Source organism: Myodes glareolus, chromosome 20 (assembly GCF_982192425.1).
Source record: "Myodes glareolus chromosome 20, mMyoGla1.1, whole genome shotgun sequence".
Taxonomy (NCBI): Eukaryota; Metazoa; Chordata; class Mammalia; order Rodentia; family Cricetidae; genus Myodes; species Myodes glareolus.
In genome coordinates this window covers 45,643,214-45,656,225 of record NC_142045.1, presented here as the reverse complement: position 1 = coordinate 45,656,225, position 13,012 = coordinate 45,643,214, and the positions used below count along the sequence as shown (strand labels likewise).

At 38.1% G+C, this 13,012-nt stretch overlaps 1 protein-coding gene across 4 annotated transcripts in view; it reads left to right on the top strand.

Moving 5' to 3' along the window:
* Afg2a (AAA ATPase AFG2A) overlaps positions 1 to 13,012 on the top strand; it is a 177,081-nt gene that overhangs the window by 5,915 nt on the left and 158,154 nt on the right. For all 4 annotated transcript variants that reach the window (XM_048424808.3, XM_048424807.3, XM_048424810.3 and 1 more), the window contains exons 3-8: positions 436 to 593; positions 5,303 to 5,361; positions 6,757 to 7,401; positions 8,440 to 8,569; positions 8,960 to 9,016; positions 11,747 to 11,870. In XM_048424808.3, coding sequence (XP_048280765.1) covers positions 436 to 593; positions 5,303 to 5,361; positions 6,757 to 7,401; positions 8,440 to 8,569; positions 8,960 to 9,016; positions 11,747 to 11,870 — 1,173 coding nt within the window. The remainder of the gene's footprint in view (positions 1 to 435; positions 594 to 5,302; positions 5,362 to 6,756; positions 7,402 to 8,439; positions 8,570 to 8,959; positions 9,017 to 11,746; positions 11,871 to 13,012) is intronic.

Below are 13,012 nucleotides of genomic sequence, written 5' to 3'. Positions count from 1 at the left end.
GATCCCCCTGCCTCTGCTTCCCGAGTGCTGGGATTAAAGACGTGCGCCACCACCACCCGGCTGAGACTCTTACACTATTTGCAATGTGCCATGGAGAGGAAGTACCAGCTACATTCATTACAAATTATTCTGCTTTTAATATTTTTCTCCTTATTACCGTCTATTAATGCTTTTGTCTTTTTTTTAAGTCTGCCTTCTGTCATCTCACTATGAGCTTTCTGATCTTCAGAGAAGATATAATAGTCATTAAAAATAATTTGCAAACTTACATAGGATTTAGTTTTATAGTTTTGAATTGCAGTTTATCGCACTACAGGTTGTGTGAGCTACTGTTTGGGAATAATGATTGTTTTCTGTGTAGTGGATGTGCTTAACATTTCCTTCCTTATATATATGTACTGATTTTCTGATATTGTTATTTTTTTCTCTGAGTAGGTTTATACAGCCTGGCCGGTTGCAGGATTTCCTGGAGGCAAAGTAGGCTTGAGCGAAATGGCACAGAAGAACGTGGGTGTGAAAGCTGGAGAGACCATCCGAGTCCAGCCTCTTTTGGGAGCTGTGCTTCAGGCTCAGGAAATGGACTTGGCACTGAGGTTTGGTTCTTTTCTTTGGTGACTATCTAGCTCAAAGCTGCCCAGAGGAAATGTAGTGAAGGGGATTGGAGAGATGGCTCAGTGGTCAAGAGTTCGTGTTCTTGCAAAGACCCAGCTTTGGTTCCCGGCACCCACACGATGGATCACAATCATCCATTACTCTGGTTCCATTGAATCCAAAGCTCTATTTTGACCTTGGGGAACACGAGGTACAAATGTGGTACACGACATACAAGCTAGCAAATAAAAAGAGAAATATAAGCATGTTCATTTTGGGTTTCTAAATAGATGAAGAAATGGATTTATCCACACATACACACTCTGGCTCCTTTTCTAAATCAAATCTTTAAAATCCAACATGTCTGTTATATTTGTAACCCATTTGTCTGTTTGAAGCAAGGTCTTACCATATAGTCCAGGCTGACCTTGAACTTATGATCCACCTGGCATAGCCAGTAGATACTGGAAAGTTTCTCCTTTGTATTTGGGGTGGAAACCAGGGCTTTGCATATACTCATACTCCCATTTCTAGCCTTGATAGCCACATGTTAAATGAGTAGTGATATATTATGATAACGTTGGCCAAATGGGTGGATACAATTTATGTATAAGCAACTCTGATGCCCTGTAGTTAAGTAGACCTGACATTTTAAGTGAAGGGATTATAACTGATGAATACTTAGCAGTGTCTTTCATCTTAACTTGCAGTTAAATCAAGGCACTTACAGCTTATTGTGAATAGCTAAGAAATCGATTTTTTTCTCTTTGCCACTGTAGAATATTTTTCTAATATGAAAATGTATTTCTAATATGAAATGTATGAGATCTTGCTTGTGTGTATGTATGTGCATCATGTGTGTGCCTGTGCCTGGTGCCTGCCGAGGCCAGAAGAAAGAATAGGATTCCTTGAAACTGGAATTGCAGGTGGTTGTACTGGAACCTGAACACAGGACTCTAGAATAGGAGCAAGTTCTCTTAGCAACTGAACTGTCTCCATGTGTTTTTATTTGTCTGTGTATTGAGGCAGTTTTACTTCAACTTTTTAGCTCAGTCTGACTTGCTCCTACCTCCTTTTTATATATGTAGGCAGCTCAAGAGATAATTTTAACTATGATAGTTCAAGCAAAGAACTTGTTTGCTCACATTGAACCAAGTAAAAACAAAAGACCTGTTACTTTCAAGAGTTTTAAATTCCTCCTGCTGAAGGGTGTCTCGCCCATCCTGCAATAGAATTTTGAGTTAGATTGATTGCTAATGAAAGCCTGACCTAAATTTGCTTTAATAAAAGAGCCTTTTGATAATTAATACCAGCTTAGTAGTAATTTAGGTAATGTATGCGTAAGAATCCAAAAAAATTTTAGTTGTCATCTTGAGTTTAAAATGTTTTCTTTTTTGTATATTCTGAGCTTGGGTTTTGGCATCATCCCTCTGCCCCCTTTGAAAACAGGAAACTGTTTTCAGAACAAACAGTAACCTCTTAATGGACATGGTTTTAGATAGCAAAAGCAAAGAATGTAATATTGAGAATCAGTTTTATATATTAGATGCTTATACATGTATGATGGTTTGAATGAGATTGACCCCCATGGTCTCATATATTTGAATACTTGTCCTCAGTTGGTGGAACTATTTAGGAATGCTTAGGAGGTTTGGCCTTGTTGGAGGAAGTACGTCATGAGGGTGGGCTTTGAGGTTTCAAGATCCCACACCATTTCCAGCTAGCTCTCTCTCTGCCTTGTGCTTATGGATCAGTTGTGAGCTCTCAGCCCCTTTTCCAGCACCATGGCTAACATGCCTGCTGCTGTGCTCCCATCATGATGGTCATGGACTCTAGCCCTCTGGAACCTCCAAATTAAATGCTTGCTTTTATAAGTTGCCTCGGTCATGGTGCTTTATCACCACAGTAGAAAAGTAGCTAAGAACACATCACTTGCACACATTTGTAAGAATGAACGAACATGGCATTTATTCTTTTGATTTTTATTTTCTTGTTATGCCTTTCAAGGTATCTATTTCCATCTGTGTACCCCTCCCTGATTCAGGATCTCACTTGGTAGCCCAGACTGGCATCCATCTCATGATCCTCTTGTCTTACTCTCAATTGCTGGGCTCATAAGTCTGTGACTGGTTTATTTACCCCTTTGAGCCAAATGAAATGGGTAAGTTGTGTGTTTCATGAAGTACTTGGTGGCACTATTGCTGTTAAAGCAGGTTATCATCCGAATGTGTTGAAATAGCGACACAAGAAGTAGTCATTGTTGACTGGAGTTAGCACTGGTCATTGTCTGTGAACTAGTCTCATCTTATTGGGGCTGAGCAGTGTTGAATGATTTTAAAAGACTGAACTTAAATGATATCTTGGTTTTTAAATTTTAATTTCTTAAAAAAATTACATTTTAAATAGGGCAGCAGAATGTAAACAAGAAAGTTAATTTCCACTTAGGAATATCAGTCATTTAAATCAGGGTAGCCAAAGAATTTTATTAGTGATATTGGAGCTCTTTCTAGGAAATGACTTTTATCTCTACCTGTTCTTCAAATTTGTAACTGTCTCTTAGTCACTTAATAAAGTAATAAGTAAGGTTGGAGTATTTGCTGCTCTTGTAAGATGGCTCAGGTTTTGTTCTCAGCACCCACGTGGTAGCTCACAGTCACCTGTTTTTCTAGTTCTAGGATATTCAGTGCCTTCTGGCCTCCACGGACATCAGACACTTAGATTGTGTGTCTGCATATATGAGGGCAAAATACACATATATTAAAAAACAAATCTTAAAAGTAATATAAGTATAACTTGAATTGGTGCTTTACAAATAGAATTCAATTTAAGTTAAACTAAGTATGTAGTTGATTCTCATTGTTTATTTGTGGTAGTTATGTTCTCTTGAGGTTTCCTTTACACTGAGAGAGAAGACAGAACCATTGTTCTTGGTGAGGAATTTGTATAGCTATGTATCTCTTATATAGACTGTGATCTTGAATACTTAGTTCTGATAGGATTCTGTGTATACTGCATCGGAATGGGAGCACCATTATGTTAAGAAATTTGTCCAAGGCTATCTCCATGTGGAGTTGAGTTCAAACCCCCTCTGGCCCCATAGTTAGATTTTGCACTGTACCACATTCGTCCTACATTACCTCTGAGTCAGAGCTGAAACGAAAGGCAGAGAATATCACCTTAGTCTACTTCAGTTGACGATATAGTTAACGGGTGACTCAAACTTTGGGGTGCTGTGGTACATCCATAGTAACCACAATTACTCTGTGAATTCTGCATGTAAAATTAATCTTCAGTAAAATGAATTTGTAGCATAGCATTCACAGGTAGGAGTCTTGGCCATATTAATACAGTTTATATTTTGATTAAATGAGCTTGTTAGTCAGTCTCCCCTGGCACAAAACTACCTCTGTTCTATGGGTCCCTGACAGTTGAACAATTGTGGCTTCCTCTGTTTACACATTCCTGCTGACACATGGAAGAGGGAGAGAGTGTTTGAAGACTTTATTTACTTCATTATTTAAAATATTTCTTTTGTGGGGTGTGTGTGCATGTGTATACAAATGTATGTGGGGTTGGAGGTGTGCTCACTTGTGTACAAGTGTGGATGTCTTTCTCAATCATCTCACTCTATTTTTGTTTGTTTGTGTCTATCTTTCCATTTATTTCTCTTTCACTGAATCTGGAGTGTGCCATTTTGGGTAGATTTGCTGGCCAGAAAGTTCCAAGGCTTTCATCTATTATATCTTCCTTTGCAGTGTTGGGGTTACAAGCCCAACTTTTATGTGGGTGCTGGGCAACAGATACCGTCCGAACCGTCTCTTTAGCCCTTTGAAAACTGTTCGTAAGCAGGCTTTTAAAAGTAGGTGCAGTAGTATTAGATGTGCCTACTTCCTGTACTTCCTGTATACAGCTCTTCTGGTGGAGACAGTAATTACTAGGACGATCCCAAACTGTTCTACTAACCAGAGACCCTTCAACAGAAGCATTCAAATATATGAGCCCTCTGTTTTCCTTAGGCATATCCCTCAGAATCAATTTTCATTGCAGTCAGTACCTATTTTTCCCTACTTGCACCTCTTCAGGTAATGCACTATACAGGATTTGATTTTCCTGAAGATCTAATGTGTAAATTAATGCAAAAGGGATGAAGTTAGCTATGAATAAAACCCTTTCTCTGTTCTAGGCAAGTTCAGAAATGGAGTAATCAGTTTAGGCAAGTGTGTTTTCAGATGTGTTTGACTGATTCACACAGAAATACCCTTCTCATTATGATTTAACATGCATGGTATATTTGTTCATGAATGTATCTAGATAGATGGATAGCTATACATACACATGTATATGATACATGTACATGAAGTATACATGTATAAGAAAATGTTTTACAGAACAGAATTTACCATTTCCATGCCGTGTGCTCTGACATTTCATATGGGATTGGCTTTTATGGTTTCGGGGTCTCCTAATGAATATTACCTTATGTTTTGAAGATCACTGCCCTTAACCTTCTGTAGCATCAAACTGAAGATATTTTCCTGCAAGAAATGTGTCTGAAAAGTATTTAAAAACTGTCTAAATTGTGCCTTTTGCTTTTAGGTTTTAGACAAATTATTCTTATGGTCTATAATAGCCATGCATGGCACTTTTTCTATGGTTTAGTTTTTAATGTACCTAATGCTGATTTCTGTTTGTTTTTCTTTCCTCTCTGTAGTGACAAAGATAAGGAAATTAATGAAGAAGAACTGACTGGTTGTATTCTGAGAAAATTAGGTGAGAATAGTATTTTAAATTGTCTTCTTCAGTTTTAAGCAACAAAGGAGCAACAAACAGTACTTGTAGACTTTTTTAAAAAAAAAATAACTGAGTGACTATTCTCTTATTTTTGTCCATCTCTCCGGCCCAGACTATTTTCATTCTTCAAATACCCATTTGAAGACAAAGCTGGTGGTAGAAGTAAAGCGCTCTCACGCTCTCTCCCTCTCCCTCTCCGTCACCCCCTCCCTTGTGGGGGGGCATGCGTGTATTGTGCCGCAATGGTTTGGGTTCTGACACCCTAAATAGGGGTAAGGGGATGAAGAAAAGACAAGCACAAACATATACAGAAAAGCTTGGGTCTAATGTGCTCACTCTGATGAAGTAGCAGTTGCTACTTCCACCAGGCAGAAATCTCAGTATTTTATTAGGTCCAACAAAGAGGGCTAATCTCAGGAGGAAGTGTCTGTAGGTAGACAGTCTCAGGCTGTAAACATCTGGGAGGAAGAGGAAGCTGCAGTTGCTAGTTTAAACACACTCTCACCTGGACCCCTAGGAAAGCTTTGCTATCCTCCTTCTGAACCTGGTCCATAAGGTAAATAACTTTGCTAATTTAAAATGGGTTTGAGACTTTGGAGTCCTTCTCATAGCTGTGCACATGTCAGTAATACACATTGACTCAAGGCATCAGTCACTCAGGACCTTCTCTTCTTCATACACCAGTAAGTACATGCTTGTGTGTACATGCATGTGTGTGCTTGAGTATACATGGAGGCCAGAGGTCGACACTGGGTGTTTCAGTCCCCACCTTCGTTATTTATTTAGAGTCTTTGACTGAACCTGAAGTCGGTGGGTTCAGCTAGACTAGTTGATGAGCAAGCCAAAGGCAGCCTCCTGTTTGCTTCCCCAGGACTGAGATTACAGGGGTGCATAAAGATGCTAGGGATCTGTGCTCAGGTCCTTGTGTTTGCTCAGTAAGCACTTTACTGAGACTTTTTTTTTTAATTTTTAAAGACTAACTTATTTATTGTGATTGTGTTGTGTACGAATGTTTGTCTGCGTATGTGTATGTACACCACATAAGTGACTAAACTGAGATTTTTAACGTTTGTGCTTGTACATTTTTCAATGAGAAGCATTGCAGTGTTGGTTTGAGTGTGCCATTTAAGCTTAGTTGGTAAAAATGGATCTTTTTTGCTATGATTTCTAGAATTTTAGATTTATTGATGTATAGGATTTGAAAGAATGAGTTTTTTATACAGCTGATACTGTGTCGGGAATTTGTCCCCTCTATTTTTTGTGACAATTTCTTTATTAATGTTCCTGGTTTGTTAATAGCAAGTAAGTTGCTGTTAAAACTGTTAAATGGGAAAATTATGCTAATGTCTATATATTTAATCAATTGTTTTTTAGATGGCAAGATTGTTTTACCAGGCAACTTCCTATACTGTACATTCTATGGACGACTCTGCAAGTTACAAGTGTTGCAAGTAAAAGGGACAGATGGTACAACATTGGGAAAGCCTCAGAGTGCCTCTGACACTGACACCCAGGGAGTGGCCTCTGGACATTGTAGCGTGGAAAGCAGTGACGGGGATATATCTTTCCAGCTAAGCCAGTTAGATCTGAAAGAACCTCAGAGCCCAGTGTCACAGAGCACCCCCTGTAAATCCGTTAATGACAGAATTATGAATGAAGCTGGTGAAGTTTTGTTGGATGTTACACAGAGCCCCAGAGATGGCAGTGGACTTGGACTAAAGGAAGCCACAGGTCTTAAATGTAGTTTTGATTCATCCAGAGAAGGAAATACACGACCTATCAGTGAAGAGAAACTACTGAAGTCTACCAGTGCAGGGTCAAAGAACAATACTGATACATTTTATTTTATTTCTTCAACAACAAGAATCAATCTTAAAAAAATTTGTACAAATTCAAAAGAACAAGATAGCCAATTCAAAGTAACTTACGACATGATTGGAGGCTTAAACAATCAGCTGAAGGCAATAAGAGAAATAATTGAACTGCCTCTCAAGCAGCCTGAACTTTTCAAGAGTTACGGTATGTCTCCTTTAGTTTACTATATCCATGTTCCAGGCAGTTGGTTAGCCCCACTCTCCAATACAATTTCTCATCCTCTTGTCCTTAGTTTCTGTGTCGTGTGTTGTACTTTTGGGAGATGATAGTTAAATGGCTTTTCTCGATGGTTGGTCTTTTAAGTTGTGATTTGTATGAGTGACAGGTGTGTCCACTGTGTTAGCATATTATCTGCTTGTTGGTGGACTGGATCTTCAGAAAATACCTTTATTTTATTTTATTTTATTTTTGGTTTTTCAACACAGGATTCTCTGTGTATCTCCAGCTGGCTGTCCTGGAACTTGCTCTGTAGACCAGGCTAACCTCAAACTCACAGAGATCCGCCTGCCTCTGCCTCCCTGAGTGCTGGGAATGAAGTGTGTGCTACCATCACCTGGCTAAAAAGTATCTTGTTCTGCTAGATAAGCCATAATGTCTAGAGAAATAAGCAGAGAGTCATGGTTCAGTTAAACCTTGTTAGAAAATTTAGTTCTTTGTGTGTCTGCCTTAAAGCAAGTGGTTTACAAAGTAACTCACTCCTAGGAAACTCAGAGCTACTTCTGCATGTTGTTGTACAAATTCTTTGCTTCTATTTCTTATGTAGTACCACCCATTTTTCCCCTTTATTATGAATCTTCACATATGTTAAAGGAACTCATGGATTTGTGTATTTTTTTTTTTTAGTAATTTTTATATTAAGAGTACAAGTTGGAAGAAATTATGTTGTGTTCTGATTGCTGAACTGTGCTGCCTGAGATGGCACAAGACAAGGGCTCTGTTTTTAAAAACAAACAAACAAAAACACCAAAAAAATTCATGTTTCCCTCACTGTGTGATTTGTAGAGACAGAGAAAGTCATTTCTGGGCTCAGGATTTGGGATAGATAGTGCATCTTTCTGGGAAGTAGGGAGAGGTAGGATTCCATTTCTAACTTACGTTGGAAGTTGTATGGCAATTTAACAAGAAAATGAATAATTATACTGAATGCACTGGGTATTTTTGTGTTTTTTTTTTTCCTTGTAGGAATTCCAGCACCTAGAGGGTTGTTACTCTATGGTCCTCCCGGCACAGGGAAGACAATGATTGCTAGGGCTGTTGCTAATGAAGTTGGAGCTTACGTTTCTGTAATTAATGGTCCAGAAATTATAAGCAAGTAGGTATATGATTTAAAGTAAATGTTCACTACTAAGTTTATATATTTCAGGTGTGGTTTCTTAAATAGTTGTTATAAGTTTGCCTAGATAGTCCATGCTTTAAACTGTTTTTGAGTATTTTAAATTTGCCCCTCTTTTTCTGAGGCACGGTCTTGCCTACGTAGCCTAGCCTGACCTTTACTTTCGATCTTTTTGTCTTCATTCTCCAAATGCTGATATTATATATGCCCTTCTAAATTTGCTTTATAGTATGCACAGAATTTGAAAATAAATTTTGAAAGTAATTTTAAGTATTTTAGAAATACTTGAAAATTCAGACCACCTTTTATAGAAAAAGTTTTATAAATAGTAAGAAATGTAAAACACTACATGTTTTTTATTCCTTACAGATTCTATGGTGAGACTGAAGCAAGGTTACGCCAGATATTTGCTGAAGCCACTCTACGGTACTGTTAATATTTGTTGTTTTGGAATTAATAATTCAAACTCTTTTTAGTGAAAAATAGTGACACTTTATGTAAAACTAAGGAGTAGCACAAAAGATAGTGATGGCCTTAAAGATTGATGGGAGACTTAAGGAAATGTTACCTGTTTGTGGAAGTTTGGTAAAGAAGTTACTACATGACATAAAGTAGAAGAATTAAGACAGTGAAGGAAACTTAGCTTTTATTGGTTCTTGGTAACATTTCCTGTGCTGTTAGTCTTTTCCAGAAAGTCTTTGTCTGTACTGACCCTTAAAAGTATTTGCCCATTATTTCCTCTAGCATTTTCAGGATTCAGGTCTAATAGTTTTGAAACCTTTACATAGGTTTTGGTGTAGTATACGAAATATCTTCATTCTACATGTGGGTATTTACTTTTCCAGTTTTTTTTTTTTAAATCCAGCAGTTGTTTTAGACATGTTTGTTAAAAATTGTATGAGTATTGCTATGTCCTTTATTTCATTAGTCTGTGTGTCTGTTTTTATGTCAGTACTATGCTGGGTTTTTTTGTTGTTGTTTTGTTTTGCTTTTCAAGATTTGTTTATTTTTATGTGTATAAATGTTTTCCCTGCATGTATGTCTGTCTACCACATGCTTGCAGTGCCTCAGAAGAGGGCGTCTGATCCCCTAGAAAAGGAATTGCAGACTGTTGTAAGCCCCCAGGGTACTGAAGTATCAAGCCCAGTTCATCTGCAAGGCGTTCATGCTGTTTTTGTCACTGTGGTTCTGAAGTAGTCTGAGATTAGAGCCTGGGAGCGCCAGCGTTTACTATGACTTTGGATGTGATAGTGTGCCACAGAGGTCTGTCGTAACCTTTATTTCTGCTACTGTGGTGAAATACTCAGATAGAAAGCAACTAAGTGGGGCAAGGAGTTTTTTATTTTTATTTTTTCCTTAAGCTCACAGTTCTAGGTTGTAGTCCATTATGACCAGCTCAGCTGTTTATGTCATGTCTGTGGTCAAGAACAGAGAGACATGAGTGTATAAACATTTGCCTGCTTGTACTCAGCTTGAGTTTTCCACTCTTAACGCTTCAGGACATGTAGGGAATGGTGTCTTTCCTATGGACTTACTTCAGACAGAGTTCCTCAGAGACATGCCCATGGACCAATTCAATTTAGATCTCATTGAAATTCTAGAGTGATTCTAGGTTGTGTTGCCATTTATAGCTAGCCATTATGGAGTCTTATTTTCTATGGATGCTAGGGTTTTTTTTTTGGTTTTTTTTTTTTTTTTTTAGTTCTATGAAGAATGTCACTAGAATTTGATAGGGAGTACATGAAATCTATAGGTTGCTTTTAGTGACCTTTATAACGATTTAATAGTATTAACTGTCAATCCATAACATGGAAGGTCTTTCATATTATTCTCTTGCCTTTATCTTTTTCAGTGTCTTGAAGTTTTCATATAGTCTTTTCACCTCCTTGGCTAGATTCTTTTCCTAGGTTGTTTTTCTTTGTCTAAATCACTGTAAGTGGATGTGAGTTTGTTTAGTTGTTCTGATTCTTGGGAAAGTTTGTTATCACTGTATAGAAAGGTACTGGTTTTCCTGTAAATTTTGTATTGGTACTTTGCTGAAGCTGCTCACCATGTGTTAAGTTGCCTGCTGTAGTTTCTAAGTTCTTATATGTGGATTATGTAATTTGGGAGTGGGGATTCTTGGAACTTTTTCCTTTTCGTTTGCACCTCTTTCCTTTTCCCTTTTCCTTTCTCTTTCCTTTTTGATGATACTGATGATTGATCCTAGGGCTTCATGGATGCAAACAGACTACTACTGAGTTACAGCCCCAGCTGCCCCTCTTGTTTTTCTTAGCTTACTGCTGTACCTGTGTCTGAGTACTATGTTGAAAAGGAGTAGTGAGGGTAAATACATTTGTATTGCTCCTGATTTTAGAGGAAATGCTTTCAGTTTCCCCCATTTTGTGTTGTGTTTGACCAAGGGCTTTTTTGGCTTCATTATATGCCCTAAGTTGGTCTACCTATTAGGCTCAGGGCTATGGTATGACATGCCAGAGTTATTACAAGTATATAAATTCTACTCTTGGCCCGAGGCAGGCCTGTCTTTCTCTGTGCACTCCATTGCCAGAGCAGAGCTGCTTCAGCTTGTTAGTATTTGATCTCAGTCTTTCCATAACTGCCTCTTAGGGCTTTGCCTCACTTTCCGTCAGTTCCGAATAATAGGTCTCAAGATCTTCCCCAGTCTTTGCCCTTAGTGTCATAGATAAAGTGGGGTTTCTCTTTGCTGACCCATCTGCTGAAAGAAATGCTGTATCCCTGGCAACCACAACTGGCTTTCAGATTTGTGCAAGCTCTGGGCTTGTTCTAAAGTGTAGGACCATTGCTTGTGTCTTTTCACTAGTCTCCCTTTGAAAGTGGGGGTTGCAGGTGGTTCTTCTGTTTTTCCTCCTTTGGCTCAGAGACAAGTGACTGGAGCTATATCTCCTGTCATTTTATCTATGTCTTTGAAGCATCTCGCCACTACTTTGAATCTTTGGAATAGTCTGGTTTTTCTTTTACTTACTCTTACCCTTCCCCAGGTCACACAGAGACCTTTTATGAAAGGCAAATAGGCTAGAATGTGAGGTTGATAACTTTGCACTAGAAATAATGGAAGTTTTTTTTTTATTTAGCATTTGAGTGATTTTGTTTTTAATACTGATAAATAAAATTGAAATGTAATGCATTTGTTTTTAGGCACCCATCAATTATTTTTATTGATGAACTGGATGCACTTTGCCCTAAAAGAGAAGGTGCTCAGAATGAAGTGGAAAAGAGAGTTGTAGCCTCACTCTTAACATTGATGGATGGCATTGGCTCAGTAAGTCTAACACTGGCATTTAGAGTATGGAATAGCAACACCTACCAAATGTATCTGGGTGTGTATCTCAGGGTGAGGGAAAACGAAGCATGAAGCTGGGTTAACACTCAAGTAATTAGCTTCCGTAAATTGCTTAGTAACTAAGAGGCCCACATAGCCTGGCATGTTTTTCTGTTACATAAAATAATTAACCATGATATATTTGCATGTGTGTGTCATGTGATATTAATTTAAAACCCAAGACACATGTCAGTAAAGAAGATTCCTTATTAGATCTTAGTGAATTTTATTAAGTTTCCCTGGATATTATATGCTTATAGTGAATTTTTTTAAGTTTCCCTGGTATATGCTTATAGTCCCAGTACTTAAGGAGGCTGAGGAAGGACGATCATTCCAAGACCAGGTATGTAGTGAATATAAGGCCAGCCTTGTCTAAGTGAGATTATGTCTCAATAAACTAAATTTTAATAAGTTCATGAGGTTTTTTTTTTTTTTGCCTTGAGATATGTTTTGCTGTGTAGCCCAAGGTGTCCTAAAAACTGAGTTATTCTTGTAACTCGTGAGTCTCTTTCTCTTCTTGAGGTAGAGCCTTGCTGTATAACTCAAGTGTCTTAAAAACTCAGTTCTTTTCTCACAGCCTCTGAAGTGCCATGACTACAGCCTGCTTTATATTTGTGTATTAGTCAAAGCTATGATGTGCTAATTCAGAAAATGACTAATATGGAACAGGAGTGAAGGAAAATTCTCTCAGACTTTTGACATCTGTTAACCAGAAAAATGTACTTCTTAGTTTAGATTGAAAATGGCCAACATTCTTAGCTTCACAGTATGTTAGCACCAAGAGAAATCTTAGACAGCACATAGTCCCACACCTTCCTTTTGCACTGTAAAAAGCAAAAGGAATGTTTGATTTTTATTTCCCATTGGTGGGAGATGAATATGTGAAAATAATGTGAATCTTTGTATTCAGTCAGATTTTTTTTTTAAGCAGGCCATGTGTCTGGTTCTGGATGACTGTAATACAAAGAGCTGCATTATATTTGGATCTAAGGTCTTTGGTAAGAAAGGTGTGTTGGGGTCAGTGTTGGAGAATCTTAGACATCGGGGCTGTTGGTGGCTTTTTCTTCGCAACTGGGACAAGC